General features: G+C 45.5%; 1 protein-coding gene across 1 annotated transcript in view; it reads right to left on the minus strand.

Annotated features, from left to right (window-relative positions):
* The window catches only part of PLXND1 (plexin D1), a 158872-nt gene extending 138015 nt beyond the window's left edge, over nucleotides 1–20857 (minus strand). Inside the window, exon 1 of the mRNA XM_088450238.1 lies at nucleotides 19513–20857. Within this exon, the coding sequence (XP_088306364.1) occupies nucleotides 19513–20673 (1161 nt within the window). The 5' untranslated portion in view covers nucleotides 20674–20857. The remainder of the gene's footprint in view (nucleotides 1–19512) is intronic.
* Between the last annotated feature and the right edge of the window lie 2031 nt (nucleotides 20858–22888).

The following is a 22888-nucleotide window of genomic DNA, read 5'->3' on the forward strand; positions in this document are numbered from 1 at the left end:
AGCGACCAATCAGATTCAAGATGACATTTCTGTAGCATAGTGTGTGATATGAAATCGACCATCCGATTGGTTCATATAGGATTCATAACATTTCTCCACGTAGCGCCGTGTTATCAAATAAGACCCCTAAACGCATCATCCTATTCCTAGATCTCCCTGTTGGTAACTGCGCTAAAACAAAAGTTGCTCGTAGCAATCTGTGCAAACAAGCCCTGTTCTTGACACACTTCCAATCGAGATAGTAATCTGACTTTGACTGATAGAACTGTGTTGTAATAGCAGCAGTGAATTATTCAAGGAACGAATGTTCCCTATACCTCCCCAAGGGGATGTCCTGCAGATTTGGGAAAATTAGTCTGTGGGGTTTTTTTTCTGACTAAGGTTCAAACACTGTGAAAATGACACAATGCGGTGTTTACACAGACCGGGTGCAGAATGCGGGGACAGAGAGCGCAGCGGTTACCCGGTGCATGCTGGGAGAGGCTCATAATTCCAGCCATCAAGCAATGCGCTGAGACACACAAGTAAGGAGGGCCATTCCTCGAGGGACATTGGGGTGCTGATCTCACCAGTGGTCATGTACAAACACCACTAAGCCACAAATATGCCTATGGAGAAACATACGTGTGAGGCCAGGAAATGGGTTTTATTTTATTATTGCTAGAAATCGACCATGACGCAAAACGGGGGTGCATATAACGTGACATTTATTACCACTAGTGGCACAAAGACTAATATTTCACCATAAGAACATGCCTACTTCAGCTCATGCTAATACATGGCTCTCTTCTGTGCTTTTCAGTTATGTCTATACATCATCAGAAAGTTTTTGTTTTCTTGGCCTGGGATAACGCACTCTGGGCCTGATTCAGAGCCACTCGTAAGCGGCAGCTCGTTCGCTCCGAGCGATGTTTGCCCAACTGCGCATGCGTACGGATCGTTATACGCATGCGCGAACCAGTCAGTGCGGTCGAAATTCATGTGCTCGCAAAATAGCGAATGCCTGCTATTTTGAGTGAAAGAATGAGGTGTATGTGGGTGGTAACAGGGGAAGGTGCTTGAAAACGGGGAGTGGAGATCCGAACGCAGGCGTGCTTAAAGGTCAAAACGGGCGTTTTATGGGTGTGCATAATTAATACAGCAGCGTCATTGACCACGTCACTGGGTTATTTTATAGTCAGAACTGCTCGCAATATTGTGGTAGCAAAAACCGACCACAAGAATAGTGAGCAGTTCATACGCTGGTCGATGTACTCGATTAATCTAATAAATAGCGGACATGACGTAGGATGCGAGCGGCCAGGGGGCGTTGTTTCCCAAAAAATGACCGCAAGTTTTGTTCGCTCATTCAGACCTAGAGGCGTGAACAGACCGCAAACAGCGAACGGTTCATTTGAATATCCACCCCTATTTTCTGGACGAGCGAGCGCTAATTGTGTCCGGCTCTGAATCAGGCCCTCTATGCAATGCAAAGGGCATCTACTGTATGTGTAACTCACAGCAAAAAAAATAAAAGAAACAGTGCTGCCTGATTATATAAATAAATAGCTAAAAAGCATTCAAGCAAGCAAGAATGATAAACCAAAGTATACAGTAAAAGTTACAGGAGAGAGTACAAAAAGGCATTCAGGGGGCTCTTTCATTCCTCCTCATGCTGGCAGCGAAGTGCTACCGGTCGTGCAAAGGAGCTTTGCGACCAGTACGTAACTTACAGAGATGCGCCGTAAAATTAGCGCAGATTGGCTGCTGTAGTAGGCGCAGCCTGACACATCGCTTGGAGTTGAATTGCCTCCTTGTTTGTGTAACTATTTCATATACCGTTTGCACAGGGTCAATCTCCTACATTCACCCTTTTTTTTTTTTTTATACATCAAGCAGCGATGTTTATGTTTCATCTAAAATGAGCCACTTGGAAACGTCCAGCGCAGTTGGCAAAGTGTTAATATAAAGTGCAGGAGTCTGGAAATTAATCCAAAAGCTCCTGACAAGCTGCGGCTCCCCCAGATTCCTCAGAGTAATGCAAGAAATGGACTATTTTCATAACCCATAGATCAGGCAGATTAATTTACAATTTCCACTGATCCCTCAACACTGACTGTTTGGGCTCAAAAACTTCCAACATGACTATGAGTCACAGGGTGTCTGACCAGCGGCGGAAAATAAATGTACATACAACGTACAGCAACAACATTGTGTAAGTGCTACAATATTGTGCTACAAACACATCTGACAAAGATCTGGAAATCTCCGCTGGGCTCAAAATAACCATTTTTATAAATTGCTCCCAGACGTTCCTCAGCACAGCCCTACGCTGAGATATTAAGATGTATGACTGTAGCCCGCCACCCCAAATTTCTTACATACCTCTCCTCTTTGGAGAGTGGAGTTGGGACAACAAGGGTTCTCGGCAGCAAGCAGTCTCCTCAATCTGATTCCTGGCACAGTTGGGCGGAGGTCCTTTTCGTGACCAGAAATATTGCTAATTTTCCCTCGCACCCCACAGAAGTGCGCAGAAAAATTAGCGATATTAAGCTACCGTACTGTGGTGGGAATTCAATTCAACGCGCTATTGAATAGCGACGGGAGGGACTCCAGAACCTATTCAATACACCGCGCTAATTGGGCGCGCTAAGGATTTCTTCTCGCACCCCCCTGGGGATGTGAAGAGAAATCCGACCAAAGTGCCGGGTGCGCGGCTGTTTTTCTACATAGCGCGGCGCTAACAGCCGCGCGCCCGGCACTTTGTCAGAGAATGCCGGTTACCGCGCCTTAACATCTTTCTTAAGGCGCGATGACTGCGATAACCGGCATTATCCGACCACACAGCGCACTGAATTGACTAGCTCCGGGAGCTCGCTCCCAGCGCTATATGGTGATATGCGCAGCCGAACATCGCGGAGGCACATCGCTGAGAAATTAATTCCCTCCAAAGGATTTAAATTATACTTAAAATTGTTTTATATCTAGTTTAAAATGAAATGCACAAAACATCATACGCTAATTAAAGGGGACGTGGTTTTGAGCTACTTTACAACAACAAAAAATGGCGCCAATTTTATAGAATGGTCTTTATACTTCAAAAATTAAATACAGAAAAATAGATGTTACGAATGTAAAATAGTGTAAAATTACATCGGAAACTAGTTGTAGCCTCAAACTTATTTCAAGTCATGTTTAAACTCGAAAAAAAGTTTTACTTCAAAAATGACTTTCAAAATGTTTTACCTCAGATAATAAAGTGTTTTAACACAATCTACTTTACGAACTGATTTGCTTTCACCGCTAAAATAATTATTATGTTTATAACAGGGTTGACTAAAAGACTATAAAGCGTGGCAATATTTCTGTAAACCACTGATCCATATAACAGTAATAAATGGAGACAAGGGACTAGCGATTGTAGAGGGTATAAACTTCCGTTCCGAGGCCTAATCCTTATTGTGTATTCGTCTTAGAGGCTCGTGAAACTTTTGAAATCTGTTCGAATTCCACTGGTTGGAAGATCCTGAACATGTTCACAGTACAATCCTAATCTGCCCCCTGGATGGAAGTTTCTGGCTCGCAATCACATTTCCTGTTCGTGTTTTGCCGCTCACACTAAAATGACTGTTTTTAACTTTTATATAAAACATCTTTTAATCAAAGTTTTTAATGAACTGAAACAAAAAAAAAATATTTTAAAATGCTTTGCGCTGAAGGGCCGTTCATGGTTGATAATGAAAACAAAACAAAAAAAATGATTTTAAATTGAACCCAGACGTGCCTGAAAACTGTCGCAACTGCTCGACTTTCTCGATTTTTGTAATGGTTCTAAAATTTGAGAAATTCATAATGAATTTTAGGACAGGTTTTGTTGAACTGGTAAGAGCATGGAAACGCATTCAGGCGGCATATTAAACAATCCCTGACATTACCCTAAGGACAATTAAACACCAATATTCTAAATTAATCAAATATGATTGGCAGTGGAGTAACTAAAGGGGGTCGAGCAGGGTGTGTGCCCTGGGCGCCGTAGGACCAGCGGCGCGAGGGGGCGCCGCCGGCCACGGTCCGGCCCGCCCTAGTTAGGCAGTGTAGCGCCGACCGCAGTGAGTGCGGTCAGCGCTACACATTTACACAGGACCGGCGCTAGGCTTCCCAGTGCCGGTCCTGTGCTGCACAGCCGAGCCCCTTCCCTCCCCCTGAGCGCTTGCCCAATAGCGCCAGGAGGAGGGTGGCAGGTGGGCGGGCTCAGGCTGTGCTAACACACACATCGCCGCCGAGCGGCAGCGATGTGTGTGTTAATCAGCAGCCAATGAGAGTCAGGCAGACTCTCATTGGCTGCTGCAGTACCCACTCCAAGAGCCGGCTCCCTTCCGGCTCCTGCAGTGGGTAATGGGAGATATGTCATGACGTCTCTCCCATAATGCAGAGCGCGCCCGCCCGGGAGGGCGGACGTCGCTGCGGCGGGAGCCGGAGACGGAACAGGAGCCGGAGCGTGGATGCAGGTAAGTTTTATTTTAATTTTATTTTTTTGCTATGTATTTGGGGGGGGCACCTCTACTGGGGGCAATAATCGGGGGGACTACTACTGGGGGCAACCTCTACTGGGGGCAATATTCGGGGGGACTACTACTGGGGGCAACCATCGGGGGGACTACTACTGGGGGCAACCTCTACTGTGGGCAATTATTGGGGGGACTACTACTGGGGGAAACCTCTACTGGGGGCAATTATCGGGGGGTACTACTACTGGGGGCAATTATCGGAGGTACTACTACTGAGGGCAATTATCGGGGGGGACTACTACTGGGGGCACTATATAAAAGGCACTGCATAGGGGGACCACAACTGGGGGCACTGCATGGGGGGGGACTGCTACTGGAGGCACTATATAAGTGGCACTGTATAAGGGGGGTCTACTACTGGGGGCACTGTATAAGGGGCTTACTACTGGAGGCACAAGAGACACTGCACTGGGGGCACTAGATAGGGAGGACCACTACAAGGGGCACTGGATAGTGGGGACCACTACAGGGGGGCTGCATAAAGGGGATTACTACTGGAGGCAATGAATAAGGGGCACAACTGGGGGCCTGTATAAGGGGGACCACTACTTTGGGCACTGTATAAGGGGAACTAATGGGGAGCTGCACAAGGGGGGCCACTACTGGGGGTACTGTACAAGGGGCACTACTGGGGGCCTGCATAAGAGGGACCAGCTTGTATAAGGAGCACTACTGGGGTTAAGGTGCATATGGAAAGGAATGTTAAGAGTGACAAGAAAGGGGTATATGTGTCCTGTCGACACGCCCCATTGTTAAGTCACCCCACCCCTTGTGACCACGCCCATTTTTTTGGCGCGCGCATACGGGTGGGGGGGTGGGGGGCTCCATTTCAACATTTGCCCTGGGCATTACTATGAGCCTGCATAAGGGACCACAACTGGGGACATTGCATACTGGTGGTACTGTATAAGGGGCACTACTGGGGTTAAGGTGCATATGGATAGGAATGTTCTGAGTGGCGATAAAGGAGGATGTGTCATGTTGACACGCCACATTTTTAAGTGACCACGCCCATTTTTTGCCGCGCGCGCACAAGGTGGGGGGCTCTATTTAAAAATTTGCCCTGGGTTCCAAATACCCTAGTTACACCATTGATGATTGGTGACCAATCGATAATTTCAACAGAACGCTGCAAGGGTCTCCTAGTCGCCCCCTACAGGAGGGAGACAGTTTAGATCTCAATGGGGGAAATGTATCAAGCCTTCAATAAAGATAAAGTGAAGAAGTTTCCTCAGCATCCAATCTACTTCTGTCATTTATCTAGCACACTATGAAATGACAGTGAAGGCCGGAGCACACTAGATGATGTGTACTCAGCCCGACCTCAGCGTCGGGACCAGGCGTACTCCGGACGGTGTGGCCGATATGTAGCTCTGATCCGCCGGATCGGACGACATATCATCTATGTGTACCCAGAGACACTGATTGCTTGCTTTGGGAAGCTTCTCCACTTCATCTCTCTCCAAGGGGCCTATTCATCAACACTAAAATAATGTTTTAAAGGACATTTTCCTTAATGAATGTTATTTTAGTATTCGTGAACACACTTAGCACAGGAGATATCACTGATATCTCCTTGCTAAGTTCCCCTGCGTTAATTTCCACACTCCCCATACATTAGTAAGGGGATATGGAAATTATGGTATTCATCAAATTCCGAAAATTATGTATTTTCGGAACTTGATGGAGTTACTATCCGTCACTGTGAGGTGGAGAATAGCAGGTGACACCTGCTTCCAGCTGGTGAGGTCCCCCCGGCGTTTTCCTCTGGCGCTCTGGTCCATCCTCTGGCTCCTGGGGCTGTGCAGACACGTCTTCTCCCAGTAGAACACAATAAAGTTTAGACAAAAAAAAAATATATATTTTTTTTTTCTAAACTGTACTGTGGGCTGCTGGGAGAACATGTGACAGTACAGCCACCGAAGCCGGAGGCGGCGCGCGGGCAGGTAAGTGCGGGGACGGGGGGGAGGTGAGCGGGGGGTGGGGGCAGGGAGTTGGGGGGGACACAAACTTACCGCCGCTGTAGGCAGTGCTGCGCATGCGCTGGCTTTACAAATGTAACAGCGCATGCGCAGAATGGATTCCAGCTGTGGTAAGTAGGTGTTGACAGGGATAACTATCTATTTCCCGAAAGACTGTCATCGTAAAAGTGACAGCTTTTCGAAATAGATAGTTATAGGGAGGAGGAATGATGAATTCCTCCGGTAATTAGGTAGAACTCCATGCCAGTTATAAACCTAATTACCTCCAGAGAGTTTTAAGGTATGATGAATAGGCCCCCAAAGCTTGGTTCATCTCCCCTAACGCATGCAAAATAAAAAGGAACTGTTTCCACGATACGATGTGTGTACCCAGCGAGAGTGCGATGCAATGTAACGAAACATCGCGCACGCAGTACATGATCCGACGTGCGACGACGCAATGTACAGTTAAATGCTGTAATGTAACGATGCAATGTAACTGCCCCGCGTTATTCACTGCATCACCCCATCTGCTGTGCAGACCAGCGGAGGGGGACGATGCGATGAATGACCGCCGATAACGACAGATCGGATGTACATATAATACTAAGGGCCTCATTCAGCTTGGATTGTAAGTCTGCGGATGCACGCACCCGGTCGATATTTGCGCTCTGTGCAAGCACCGCAGCGCGCGTACGGGAACCGGCCATGGGAAATCGAACGCAGCGCATACGCAGAGTAATTGACAGAAAGCACCGTTTAGGGGGATGGGGGGGTGGTCAAAGGAACGCAGGTGTGCCTGTGCGTTTGAACGCCGTTACAGGGGCGTGCATAATTAAGCCCCAGCGAGGGCATACGCAGCCAGAGTTCTAGATGGCGATAGGAAGTTTCGCAGTTTGTGAGTCAGGGTCAGCTCAACCACAACTGTGCGTATGGGTCCGATGGTACTCGATGTTACCAATGTTTTCGCTGACTTGCAGATGTATGTAATGGGAAGTGGGCGGCTTTATACAGTGGTGGGCGTCTTGATATAGTGCTGCGATCGCATTAATTTGCATAATTTTGCAGCGAGCGGGTGCGTGCGATCGCAGACTTGCGATCCGGGCTGAATGATACCCTAAGTGTACGATATAGCAGTCCGATCCGTGTCAGAAATATATATAGTATTATACTGTATATCATATAGTGTGTACTTAGCTTAGCAGGAGCTGGCAGGTCCACTACCCTAAAAAAAATCTATATGAAAAAAATGCAACCAAAGGAAATTCCTTTCTGGATTACGAGATCACTATAAATAAATATATAAGGCAGCACGGTGGCATAGTGGTTAGCATTATACGTTAACAAAAAATGAACTCTAGTGTGTGCTCATGTGATAGGGAATATAGGAGAACATTCAGACCCGCTCGCTAGATGCATACTCTCGCTCCCAGCGTATTCAAATTCAGCTAAGTGACGGCATGGCACGGCGATCGCATGGCACACCCACTATGTCTTCGCGTGGGATCGCTTTGTGTGTGTAGATGCCCACCAGCCATTCATAAGACGCAAACTTGCGCACGTCATCTCCAGGAAGTGCTTGTAACCACACGTACATCGAGCACCATCGGATGCGATCGCATCGCTTAAGGTTGCCTTTACCCTGCCGCAAGCACAGCGATCACTTCAGAGTGAAATCCCACCAAGTGACGTGTACTAAGATGCTGCCTTTTAATTATGCACGCCTCTGAAATGGCGTTGAGGCACTCAGGCATGCCTGCGTTCGCACCTCCACTCCCCCGTTTCCAGTGGTCAGCCCCTGTCACCACCCACAAACGGCCTCTCCTGTCAATCACTCTACTGGGCAGTCTATACGCAGCAAGCGAACGCATCCCGGCCTCTCGCATTGTTTTGCGCACGCGCATTGCGATGCGTACGCATGTGCAGTTAGCGACTATCGGCCAGCTACGAGCGTTCGCATCTTAGCGAACGGGTCTGAATCAGCCCCATAGCTTGTAAGCTCTGGGGCAGGGACGGAGGTGAGTGGCTGATATATTCATACAGCGCTACGGAATATGGGCCTGATTCAGAGGTGGACGCTATTTGCGGATGGTGTTCTGAAAAAGGGGCCGGATATTTAAATTAAGCGCTCGCTCTTTGCGGTCTGTTGACGCCTCTATGTCTGAACGAGCGAACGAAACATGTGCTCGTTATTTTGAAAAAAACGCCCCCTGGCCGCTCGCATCATACGTCATCTCAGCTATTTATTAGATTAATCGAGTACATCGAACGGCGTATGAACTGCTCACTATTCTTGTGGTAGCATTTTCCTACCGCAATCATGCGAGCAGTTCAGACTAAAAGACAACCAAGTGACGTGGTCGATGACACTGCTTTGTTAATTATGCACACCTTTAAAATGGCCGTTTTGACCGTTTGGCACGCCTGAGTTCGGATCTCCACTCCCCGTTTTCAAGCACCTTCCCCTGTTACCACCCACAAACGCCTCATCCTGTCACTCAAATTAGCAGGCATTCGCTATTTTGCGAGCACACGATTTCCGACCGCACTGACTGGTTCGTGCATGCGTATTACAACGCATGCGCAGATGTGCGAACATCGCTCGGAGCGAACGAGCGGCCGCTTACGAGCGGCTCTGAATCAGGCCCTATGTGTGCGCTATGTAAGTAACTCTTTGTAATATAAAATCCACTGTGGTAATCAAATAAATAAATGCTGCCTTATAACCAGCACAAAGCAAAGATGTTAAAATATGTCCTGGGTCATGAAAATAGAGAAATACTAATAAAAAATGTAAATAAACATAAAACAAAAAAATTGGCATTTAAACAATGATTCATATTTAACTTATGGGTTAATTTAAAAGAAAACGAGACTATCTGGTGTCAGCTGTGCACTATTTTATTTATTTCTCCACCTTCAGGTTACTCCAGCGGTCTGAACTAACCCTACGTGAGTGGCCCAGGGGGGCCCAGGGGCCTTGCTGCCAGTCCGTAAGCTGCCGGTGCGCTCAGAGAAGTTGGACTGTGCGCCGTTTCCTAACTCTTGCTGATCTCGCCACAGAGGGGGACGTGGGAAATCCGGCAGCTGTGAGCTCAGAGCGGCACTGGAGCGTCTGTGACTCATTACTGCGCCAGGGACAGAGGACGTGGGAAAACAAACTCACTCCTCATGTAAAAACCAAACCTCTATCTCCCTCCCAGAAAATGTTTTATTGGCTATAAACGGAGCCTGGAATTCACCCGTCTGAAACTTTCAACTCTGCAACGAAGCTATAAAACAGGAATATAAATGTACAGCCGTGTCAAGTATCACCAAGCACCGATACACTGCTCTTCGGGTTTCACGAGATGCGCCAACATTTGCTATCCAGGGGCCTCGGCTGCTGGGAGCTAATACGCACGCTGGTTAATGCTCCGAGACTGGGCAGGTCTGGCACAAGATGAGGTAAAGTGCCATAGATTATGCTGGCGCTATACAAAGGGTAATAATAATAATGTTAATGATGGGATCCAGCGACATAAGCTGAATAGGCCCCTTTTTATGAGCACTGGTTAATTGTTAAGCACTTTCTATAGACCTCAGCAGTCTCCTGGTCATTGTGCTTTAATGAGTCCCAAACACCTGTGGTGCCTTATCTATTGCGCTGATACCACGGTGTGTTATTGGAGGAGTACAGGTGGGCGCTCATAAACGCCTCTCTCTGTAAACACCGCAATAAAGACCATTGTTCCCAGAGGATGCACCTTGTAACCTGTGCTGATAAGGAGGTCTGGGCCCATTCTCCGGTCACAGAGCTGGGATTAGGGTGACACATCCTGGCCGCCTTCTCTGACCTTTCCCGTGAAACTAGAGTCATGACAATTTTATAGCACACTCATCACCTTGTCATAGTGGATGCAGCCAGTTTGTGGGCTAAAGCACTTTTGTTGAGAATGCTTCCCATCCTTTACTAGGAACCAGTGAGGCATGAGGTACTGTGTGCCTCAGTGACATCACCAGCCAGTCTCTCAACTTTACCATCAACAGCACTGGGACAAAATGTGGCCATACCCTGAATTGCCCACGATTGGCAGCCCTGCGGCCTGTTCAGCCCGTTATTTTCTCAGCCATAGTCTCACATTGTGACAGGCCTGTCCCCTTTCAGGAGCACAAAAAATGGGAACTGTCCTAAAAACTGGGACTATTGGAACCACGCCCCAGGGATTTAGTTTGGACCACAACATGGCAGGCTCCACCGTGTCGTTGACAGATAGACTTTAACTTTAACCGACTCGACTGTCTACTGATACCCCTTTCAGACATACGACCCGGGAAATTTCCTGGTCAGACCCAGGAATTTCTCCTGTGCAAATTCCCGAGTATTTGGTCGAGACCCCGACACTACAGCGTCTTCCCGGGAAATTCCCAGGTAGACCCCTTTCAGACACAAGCAGGGTGTTTTAGTTTTTAATATTACCTGCCTCTCCTCTGCTCTTCCTAGTGCCGCTGATGATGTCATCATCATGCAGCAGGCAGCCGACCAATCACTACAGGCATTTTATTTTATTATTAACTTATTTAAATGTGCTCTGGTGGTCCAGCGGGAGTGCGGGCGAACCCGCTGTGGCAGAGACCCGCCGACGGGTGTCTCTGGCGCTGGGGGTGGTGAGCAGCAGCGCTGAGCGTCCTATAGGACACTCTGCTCTGTCAACTCAAAGCAGCAGCGCTGTACGTCCGCACTGCCAACTCAAAGCAGCAGCACTGGGCGTCCTACAGGAAGCTCTGCGCTGCCAAATCAATGTAAAAGCTGCTTCTTGCAGCCCGGGAGCAGTAAATTCCCGTGTAGCACTATTCAGACATAAGCAGGGTACTTTCCTGGTCGATTGAAGGGTCGGCTACCCGGGAACTTTCAGGCATACGCGGCAACCGGGAATTTGGTTGAGATAGGCCAAATTCCCGGGATTCTCGGCATATCTGAAAGGGGTATAACAGTGTCACAGAGGGGGATATGTATCAAGCCATGGAGAGGTAAAGTACCAACCAATCAGCTCCTAATTGCCATGTTACAGCCTGTGTTTGAAATATTATAGGAGCTGATTAGTTGGTACTTTGGTACTAAGCCTTAGAGGGAGAAAACGTGAATGGAGAAAAACTACCAACCAATCAGCTCCTAACTGTTATTTTTCAAACAGCCTGTGACATGACAGTTAGGAGCTGATTGGTTGGTACTGTATCTCTGTCCATTTTATCTCCAATTCTTAGTACATAGACCCCACATGTATCTCTCCCCGCTGTATCTCTCTTCAAGGGCTTGATACAGTACATCTCCCCGTTAGTGCCAAATGCAGAACTTCCACGCCTGGCGGGCACCTCACGTGTTATTTTGTGGTGTCTGTGTTTTTGCCACTTGCCAGCAAATAAAGTTGCAGCCGGTGTCTGTCTTTACACCTCGCTGTCACAGTGATAACCCCAATGGCAGGAAGTTTGCTCCGTCTATAAAAGCTGCCATTTCTGCTGCCTTTCTACTTACACAAGCGTTACATGATCCCATTCCTAATAATCCACCTCAGTCTTTACAATCCTGACCTGCGGACTGAAGCTCACAAATGGGGTCCCTATACCGTGCACGCCGGCTTCCCATAATCCATTGCAAGTTATTTTTATTCCTATCACAAATGCTGGTGGAAAAATAACACAAATGCTGCTATCCCAGTGGTTTTTGGTTGTGACCTCGATGACGGCATGAGGCCACCATTTAGGGTTTTTAATGAGCGTGGAAAGAGGCAAAGGCTTGTGGCCACAGCTGTGAAATCGTGCTGGTTTTATATGCTCTACTGAATTCCAATATCCAATCAGGGACCAGGGAACTCCAGCATGTGTCAGAGTCCCTTTCAGGGTAACCAGCAGCCATCTTTACCTACAATAGGTCTGATGATGGAGCTAGTGACGGCCATCGGTGGCTCTACCATCGAAGGTCAATGTGTTTTAAACATCAACCGTATACCATCGATGGATAGCCGTTGGTGGTTTGAGTGCAGAGCGTGCACAGACAGACTTATAAAATGGGCCGGTGCCTGGTCAATGGGTTATATACAGGGTCTCTCTGTGCTGTCTACAATGAAATGACTTGTATTATATGCTGTATTATATACTGGGACTCTGTGCTGTCTACAATGAAATGACTTGTATTATATGCTGTATTATATACTGGGACTCTCTGTGCTGTCTACAATGAAATGACTTGTATTATATGCAGTATTATATACTGGGACACTCTGTGATGTCTACAATGAAATGACTTGTATTATATGCAGTATTATATACTGGGACACTGTGCTGTCTACAATGAAATGACTTGTATTATATGCAGTATTATATACTGGGACACTCTGTGATGTCTACAATGAAATTACTTGTATTATATGCTGTATTATATACTGGGACTCTGTGCTGTCTACAATGAAATTACTTGTATTATATGCAGTATTATATACTGGGACTCTCTGTGCTGTCTACAATGAAATTACTTGTATTATATGCAGTATTATATACTGGAACTCTGTGCTGTCTACAATGAAATGACTTGTATTATATGCTGTATTATATACTGGGACACTCTGTGCTGTCTACAATGAAATGACTTATATTATATGCTATATTATATACTGGGACACTGTGCTGTCTACAATGAAATTACTTATATTAAGCTCTCATGAGCAGGGACCTCTTCCCTCATGTGCTTCTCTTTACATTTTCTTCTACTCTCTACTCCCCATTAGGGCACCTAACACGGGACCGCCAACTCCCGGCAGCTTATTGTGAGTGCTTTAATCACTATTTCAGCAATGTATATAAGTTGTGTCCCTGTCCTGCACTGTAATGTACTGTAAGTTACTTGTTTCTTGTTCACTTATTAGTTCTATGTACTATGTAAGGCGCTGCGGAACACTTGTGGCGCCATATAAATAAAGGATAATAATAATAATAATAATATTATATGCTATATTATATACTGGGACACCGTGCTGTCTACAATGAAATGACTTATATTATATGCAGTATTATATACTGGGACTCTGTGCTGTCTACAATGAAATTACTTATATTATATGCAGTATTATATACTGGGACTCTGTGCTGTCTACAATGAAATGACTTGTATTATATGCAGTATTATATACTGGGACACCGTGCTGTCTACAATGAAATGACTTGTATTATATGCAGTATTATATACTGGGACTCTCTGTGCTGTCTACAATGAAATGACTTGTATTATATGCAGTATTATATACTGGTACTCTCTGTGCTGTCTACAATTAAATGACTTGTATTATATGCTGTATTATATACTGGGACTCTGTGCTGTCTACAATGAAATGACTTGTATTATATGCAGTATTATATACTGGGACTCTCTGTGCTGTCTACAATGAAATGACTTGTATTATATGCAGTATTATATACTGGGACTCTCTGTGCTGTCTACAATGAAATGACTTGTATTATATGCAGTATTATATACTGGTACTCTCTGTGCTGTCTACAATTAAATGACTTGTATTATATGCAGTATTATATACTGGGACTCTGTGCTGTCTACAATGAAATTACTTGTATTATATGCTGTATTATATACTGGGACTCTCTGTGCTGTCTACAATTAAATGACTTGTATATATGCAGTATTATATACTGGGACTCTCTGTGCTGTCTACAATTAAATGACTTGTATTATATGCAGTATTATATACTGGGACTCTCTGTGCTGTCTACAATTAAATGACTTGTATTATATGAAGTATTATATACTGGGACTCTGTGCTGTCTACAATTAAATGACTTGTATTATATGCTGTATTATATACTGGGACTCTCTGTGCTGTCTACAATTAAATGACTTGTATTATATGAAGTATTATATACTGGGACTCTGTGCTGTCTACAATTAAATGACTTGTATTATATGCTGTATTATATACTGGGACTCTCTGTGCTGTCTACAATGAAATGACTTGTATTATATGCTGTATTATATACTGGGACTCTCTGTGCTGTCTACAATGAAATGACTTGTATTATATGCTGTATTATATACTGGGACTCTCTGTGCTGTCTACAATGAAATGACTTATATTATATGCAGTATTATATACTGGGACTCTGTGCTGTCTACAATGAAATTACTTATATTATATGCAGTATTATATACTGGGACTCTGTGCTGTCTACAATGAAATGACTTGTATTATATGCAGTATTATATACTGGGACACCGTGCTGTCTACAATGAAATGACTTGTATTATATGCAGTATTATATACTGGGACTCTCTGTGCTGTCTACAATGAAATGACTTGTATTATATGCAGTATTATATACTGGTACTCTCTGTGCTGTCTACAATTAAATGACTTGTATTATATGCTGTATTATATACTGGGACTCTGTGCTGTCTACAATGAAATGACTTGTATTATATGCAGTATTATATACTGGGACTCTCTGTGCTGTCTACAATGAAATGACTTGTATTATATGCAGTATTATATACTGGGACTCTCTGTGCTGTCTACAATGAAATGACTTGTATTATATGCAGTATTATATACTGGTACTCTCTGTGCTGTCTACAATTAAATGACTTGTATTATATGCAGTATTATATACTGGGACTCTGTGCTGTCTACAATGAAATTACTTGTATTATATGCTGTATTATATACTGGGACTCTCTGTGCTGTCTACAATTAAATGACTTGTATATATGCAGTATTATATACTGGGACTCTCTGTGCTGTCTACAATTAAATGACTTGTATTATATGCAGTATTATATACTGGGACTCTCTGTGCTGTCTACAATTAAATGACTTGTATTATATGAAGTATTATATACTGGGACTCTGTGCTGTCTACAATTAAATGACTTGTATTATATGCTGTATTATATACTGGGACTCTCTGTGCTGTCTACAATTAAATGACTTGTATTATATGAAGTATTATATACTGGGACTCTGTGCTGTCTACAATTAAATGACTTGTATTATATGCTGTATTATATACTGGGACTCTCTGTGCTGTCTACAATGAAATGACTTGTATTATATGCTGTATTATATACTGGGACTCTCTGTGCTGTCTACAATGAAATGACTTGTATTATATGCTGTATTATATACTGGGACTCTCTGTGCTGTCTACAATGAAATGACTTGTATTATATGCTGTATTATATACTGGGACTCTCTGTGCTGTCTACAATGAAATGACTTGTATTATATGCTGTATTATATACTGGGACACTGTGCTGTCTACAATGAAATGACTTGTATTATATGCAGTATTATATACTGGGACACTGTGCTGTCTACAATGAAATGACTTGTATTATATGCAGTATTATATACTGGGATACTGTGCTGTCTACAATGAAATTACTTGTATTATATGCTGTATTATATACTGGGACACTCTGTGCTGTATACAATGAAATGACTTGTATTATATGCAGTATTATATACTGGGACACTGTGCTGTCTACAATGAAATGACTTGTATTATATGCAGTATTATATACTGGGACTCTCTGTGCTGTCTACAATGAAATGACTTGTATTATATGCTGTATTATATACTGGGACACTCTGTGCTGTATACAATGAAATGACTTGTATTATATGCTATATTATATACTGGTACTCTCTGTGCTGTCTACAATGAAATGACTTGTATTATATGCAGTATTATATATTGGGACTCTGTGCTGTCTACAATTAAATGACTTGTATTATATGCTGTATTATATACTGGGACTCTCTGTGCTGTCTACAATTAAATGACTTGTATTATATGCAGTATTATATACTGGTACTCTCTGTGCTGTCTACAATTAAATGACTTGTATTATATGCAGTATTATATACTGGGACTCTGTGCTGTCTACAATGAAATTACTTGTATTATATGCTGTATTATATACTGGGACTCTCTGTGCTGTCTACAATTAAATGACTTGTATATATGCAGTATTATATACTGGGACTCTCTGTGCTGTCTACAATTAAATGACTTGTATTATATGCAGTATTATATACTGGGACTCTCTGTGCTGTCTACAATTAAATGACTTGTATTATATGAAGTATTATATACTGGGACTCTGTGCTGTCTACAATTAAATGACTTGTATTATATGCTGTATTATATACTGGGACTCTCTGTGCTGTCTACAATTAAATGACTTGTATTATATGAAGTATTATATACTGGGACTCTGTGCTGTCTACAATTAAATGACTTGTATTATATGCTGTATTATATACTGGGACTCTCTGTGCTGTCTACAATGAAATGACTTGTATTATATGCTGTATTATATACTGGGACACTGTGCTGTCTACAATGAAATGACTTGTATTATATGCAGTATTATATACTGGGACACTGTGCTGTCTACAATGAAATGACTTGTATTATATGCAGTATTATATACTGGGACACTGTGCTGTCTACAATGAAATGACTTGTATTATATGCTGTATTATATACTGGGACACTCTGTGCTGTATACAATGAAATGACTTGTATTATATGCAGTATTATATACTGGGACACTGTGCTGTCTACAATGAAATGACTTGTATTATATGCAGTATTATATACTGGGACTCTCTGTGCTGTCTACAATGAAATGACTTGTATTATATGCTGTATTATATACTGGGACACTCTGTGCTGTATACAATGAAATGACTTGTATTATATGCTATATTATATACTGGTACTCTCTGTGCTGTCTACAATGAAATTACTTGTATTATATGCAGTATTATATATTGGGACTCTGTGCTGTCTACAATTAAATGACTTGTATTATATGCTGTATTATATACTGGGACTCTCTGTGCTGTCTACAATTAAATGGCTTGTATTATATGCAGTATTATATACTGGGACACTCTGTGGAACCACATAAGAGGTGACAATGGCACCATACAAACTGTCAGCAGCTGACGAACCTCTGGCGTATAGATTTTCCTTTGTTGCCCTGTGTGTGGCCAGGGAACCGGCTTGTAGGTTGCCCCAGATGCTGCACATTCTGTCTGAGCTCACTGCAATTCATGTTATTTACAATTATGTTTTTTTTTTGTAAGCACAACAGATGGAAACTGCTGGTAAGGATCTCATCACGAACTAACTAACTCTACACAACTCTACTGTAACGTTGCATTGGGCAACCTGTGGCTGGTGAGCTATTGTGAAAGTCTCAGCATGGCAGATACACTTTAACTAACAAGTATCCAACTACTCCCATATCCATCATTCCTGCTCACAATTACTGTAGTTAACAGCTAGAGCTCAATGGCACAGGTGAATTCACCCTTCTTAATGTGCATTTATATATATTATTTATATATAAAATATTTGACAGGTGTCCCAGGCAATTGCAGTGCTCATGTCAGTTCTCATCCATGATACTCTGAAACCCGTCAAGGGTGCTACACGGACACCTGGGGTCATCTTCTCTATCTCAAATGCTAAATACCTCAGACATAAAAGCAAACTGAGCTGTTACCTATAAACCAGCAATCCTGACTTTGATTCTGCAGCCGGCTATTATAGAACCACTACCAAAATAATTCTGAATAGAAAAGAGCACTTTTAATACATATTTTAAACAAGTTTGCTAGATGTCTGAACCTGCTGCTGCAGAACCTCTTGGAACAAATATTTTCAATCACAGTTACAGAAATTTTGAAAAATAAAAGAAAGCTTATTTGCAAAAAATACAAAAACCATTCACTGGGCTCTTGGTTGATCAAGTTTCAGCAAATGGGGACCACGGCGAATCCCAACAGCACAAGGCTGGTCATGATCGTAGCGCACGGTTATTTTAAAATATTTCAGTACTGAGCATTATAGCCGGCCTACAGAGGGGCTCCCTTAGGGGGAGATGTACTAAGCTCTGAAAAGTGATAAATTGGAAAGTGATAAACGACCAGCCACTCAGCTCCTGTCATGTTACAGGCTGTGTTTGAAAAATGACAATTAGGAGCTGATTGGTTGGTAGTTTAGCAGTCCAATGTATCACTTTCCAGAGCTTAGTACATCTGCCCCTTAGTGGTCTGTGATTCTACTGTGTACATCCGATATTAACCTGTCTAATGCACCTTAATGACAGGCAATGGGTAGCATCTGCCTATTCTCACTTAAACAACATCAAACCTTCAATTGCCTAAATTATTATTTAATGTCTGGATTAGTGCTTCATATTGGCTCCCTTTATAATAACCCAAATTCTGCCCAAGCAGATCATGTTGCTGAGACTCATCTGCCTGTCTTCCTCTACTTCTCCTCTATGGGTGCCAGCCATTGTATCTTTTATACAACACCACCCCACCTGACTTATCCCTATCTTACTAACAACATGTCCACTCCCCAGTCCCCACTTTTATCCAATGACTTCAGCCTGATAACCTCATGACATTCACATTCACAGTCTACTTCTCCCAAACACCATCTCACCTGTGCGACTCACATCCCATACACATCACTCAGCCAACTGCCAGTCCATGGAATGTCCTCTTCAGAATATCTCCACCCTCCATATATCGGAATACCTTATACATGTGAATGTGATGATTATTATTATTATAGTTTATTTATATGGCGCCACAAGTGTTCCGCAGCGCCTTGCAAGGTACATAACCAAAAAAGTGACTTACAGTAAAATACAATACAATGAAGGACAAGGACATGGATAATATCCATTGGTGGCCATAACACCCAATTAATGTGATGCAACATTTCACCTACAAAAGTACAACCAAAGCCCAATGATGCCGTCCCACTCTTTGTCAATGCAATGGCAATTTTGTACCAACACCAGACTTATCTTTTACTAGGAGGACTCATGTAATGCAGGTACATGTGATGGGGGGGATATATTTCCAGGGGCAAACTTTAAAAACTTGGACTGCCATGAGAAAGAATATAGACCTGGCTTAGTGACTCACCTTGAAGTTCTTGGTGTTGACCCGAGGCTCGCAACTTGGCCCGGTCCCCTGGACCACACTATCAAGGACTGACACGTCTCCATGGTCCCGGCTCTCGAAGCAGCCTCTACGCGCCCCGCGTATCTCTCTCCCCACATCCTGCAGCCCAAAGGCGCAGAGCGCAGCGTCCCGCTGGCCCTCGAACACCCCGAATATCCGCTCTGGCTCCGCGTACACAGACAGCAAGCGCCCATACAGCGTGCCCGTCGGTCCCTCGCAGCGCAGCCTCAATTGGATGTAAGACTCCGTGATCTTGCGCACCTCCCCCCGTGGATCCGGCCTCAGGCAGAAACGCGCCAGGACGCTGCTCGGCCGGCTCTCCTTCCCCGTGGGGGCGGGCTCCATGTTCATGGCTAGATACCCGAAGCCACCCTGCTGGAAGGCCCGCACGAAGACCAGGCGGTGCCGGTTCTTGTGGCTCTGCTTCACCTTGAAGATGTTGTCCTCCGAGGGGCTGATGTCGAAAGTGAAGAGCCGGGAGGGGTAAGTGGCGTTCAGGGCGCGGATAGAGATCTCCGGGCTGTTCTCGAAGCGATGGTCAGCCACGCTCTGGTTCCAGGAGAAGAACTGGCTACCGTAGCCGGTGTATGTGGCCCCCACCAGGAGCCGGGTGTCCCCCTGCTGGCCCTTGATCAGCAGCCCCACTGTGGAGGCGTTGGGGTGGTTGGCGGCGATGTTCAGCATGCTGGGCACCACGTTGCGTGGGGGGAAGGGCACGGCGCGGAGGGAGATGTTCCGCGGGGCGCGGAGCTCGCACAGCCCCTGGTAGATGGAGCCGCAGGCCAGCAGCAGCCCCTGCTCCGCGTCCAGCTCCAGGATCTTGTTGTAGTTGGGGGTCGGTGCCCGGGGGAACTCGCAGGAGGACTCCGGGATCTGTGGGGCATGGCACAGGGGTGAGTCTGGCACCGGCCCGGTCACCTCCTCCTGCTCCGGGCTCAGGTCTCCTGCTCGCAGCTGGTACAGTCGATTCACCGTCGCCAGGTATACCCGGTGCCCGGCTCCGTCTAGGGCGAAGTTGTTAGTGGGGTGCCCGGACTGGAACCTGTTGATCAGCCTCAGCCCAGAAGAAGTGACGGAAAGAAGCAGCAGCTGGCAAAGCGCAATCCCGAGAGCCGGTGTCATGGCTGGGCATGGGGGCACCGGGACAGGGCGCTGTGGATGGTCAGCTCTTCCTCCCAGAGCCCTGCATGGTATCAGCTGGCTGCCTGGTGCCCTCTCTCTGCTGCTTGTCTCACACACTCCCCGCTGTCTCTTCTTCCTTCTCCCTCTCTCACTCCCCGGGATATGTATTACACACAGTGCACTGTCTATCACCAAACTGATGCTGTCTCTCTGCCGCCCCCTCCTCTCCCCCTGACCCTCCCCCTGCTCCCTACTACACTCCTCCTGGATTGGAAGAAGTTACTTTCTGCTCACATTATTGTGTTGTACTGTATGTTTCATTCTTTCTTCTCAGTATATGCAGTCTCTCTCTCTCTCTCTCTCTCTCTCTCTCTCTCTCTCTCTCTCTCTCTCCCTCTCCCTCTCCCTCTCCCTCTCCCTCTCTCTCTCTCCCCCTTCCCTAGCCGTGTCTCTCTCATTTCCTTAGTCCTGTCTCTGTCTCACTCACTCCCTCAGCCCTGTCTGTCTAATTATTCCCTTATACCTGTATCTCTCTCTCTAATAGCCGTCTCCCTCATTCCCCTTCTCTCATTACGAGCTCCTCTCCCCCAATCTCTGTCCCCTCAGCCTTTGTCATGTGAATTTGATTAAGAACTGGAGATTTTTTTGTTTGTTTCCAAAGCTGCGAAAAATAAACTTTTCCACCCCATAGAGTAGAGTTGAGGAATGGGAGATATATTGTGAGAGGGGAGGAAGGATTGCTTGCAGCATCTATAGGGAGGAGGAAGGGGTGCTTGCAGCATCTATAGAGGGGAGGAAGGGGTGCTTGCAGCATCTACAGAGAGGAGGAAAGGGCGCTTGCAGTATCTATAGAAAGGAGGAAGGGGAGCTTGCAGTATCTATAGAGAGGAGGAAGGGGTGCTTGCAGCATTTATAGAGAGGAGAAAGGGGCGCTTGCAGTATCTAATAGAGAGGAGGAAGGGGCGCTTGCAGCATTTATAGAGAGGAGGAAGGGGCAGTTGCAGCATCTATAGAGAGGAGGAAGGGGCGCTTGCAGCATTTATAGAGAGGAGGAAGGGGCGCTTGCAGTGGAGGAGGAAGGGGCAGTTGCAGCATCTATAGAGAGGAGGAAGGGGCACTTGCAGCATCTATAGAGAGGAGGAAGGGGCGCTTGCTGCATCTATAGAGGGGAGGAAGGGGCGCTTGCAGCATCTATAGAGAGGAGGAAGGGGCGCTTGCAGCATTTATAGAGAGGAGGAAGGAGCGCTTGCAGCAACTATAGAGAGGAGGAAGGGGCGCTTGCAGTATCTAATAGGGAGGAGGAAGGGGCAGTTGCAGCATCTATAGAGAGGAGGAAGGGGCGCTTGCAGCATCTATAGAGAGGAGGAAGGGGCGCTTGCAGCATCTATAGAGAGGAGGAAGGGGCGCTTGCAGCATCTATAGAGAGGAGGAAGGGGCGCTCGCAGCATCTATAGAGAGGAGAAAGGGCGCTCGCAGCATCTATAGAGAGGAGGAAGGGGCGCCTGCAGCATCTATAGAGAGGAGGAAGGGGCGCTTGCAGCATCTATAGAAAGGAAGGGGCGCTTGCAGCATCTATAGAAAGGAGGAAGGGGCGCTTGCAGCATCTATAGAGAGGAGGAAGGGGCGCTTGCAGCATCTATAGAGAGGAGGAAGGGGCGCTTGCAGCATCTATAGAGAGGAGGAAGGGGCGCTTGCAGCATCTATAGAGAGGAGGAAGGGGCGCTTGCATCATCTATAGAGAGGAGGAAGGGGCGCTTGCAGCATCTATAGAGAGGAGGAAGGGGCGCTTGCAGCATCTATAGAGATGAGGAAGGGGCGCTTGCAGCATCTATAGAGAGGAGGAAGGGGCGCTTGCATCATCTATAGAGAGGAGGAAGGGGCGCTTGCAGCATCTATAGAGAGGAGGAAGGGGCGCTTGCAGCATCTATAGAGAGGAGGAAGGGGCGCTTGCAGCATCTATGGAGAGGAGGAAGGGGCGCTTGCAGCATCTATGGAGAGGAGGAAGGGGCGCTTGCAGCATCTACGGAGAGGAGGAAGGGGCGCTTGCAGCATTTATAGAGAGGAGAAAGGGGCGCTTGCAGTATCTAATAGAGAGGAGGAAGGGGCAGTTGCAGCATCTATAGAGAGGAGGAAGGGGCGCTTGCAGCATTTATAGAGAGGAGGAAGGGGCGCTTGCAGTGGAGGAGGAAGGGGCAGTTGCAACATCTATTGAGAG

The sequence above is a fragment of the Taudactylus pleione genome, unplaced genomic scaffold (genome assembly GCF_031769625.1).
Source record: "Taudactylus pleione unplaced genomic scaffold, aTauple2 ptg000512l, whole genome shotgun sequence".
Classification (NCBI taxonomy): domain Eukaryota; kingdom Metazoa; phylum Chordata; class Amphibia; order Anura; family Myobatrachidae; genus Taudactylus; species Taudactylus pleione.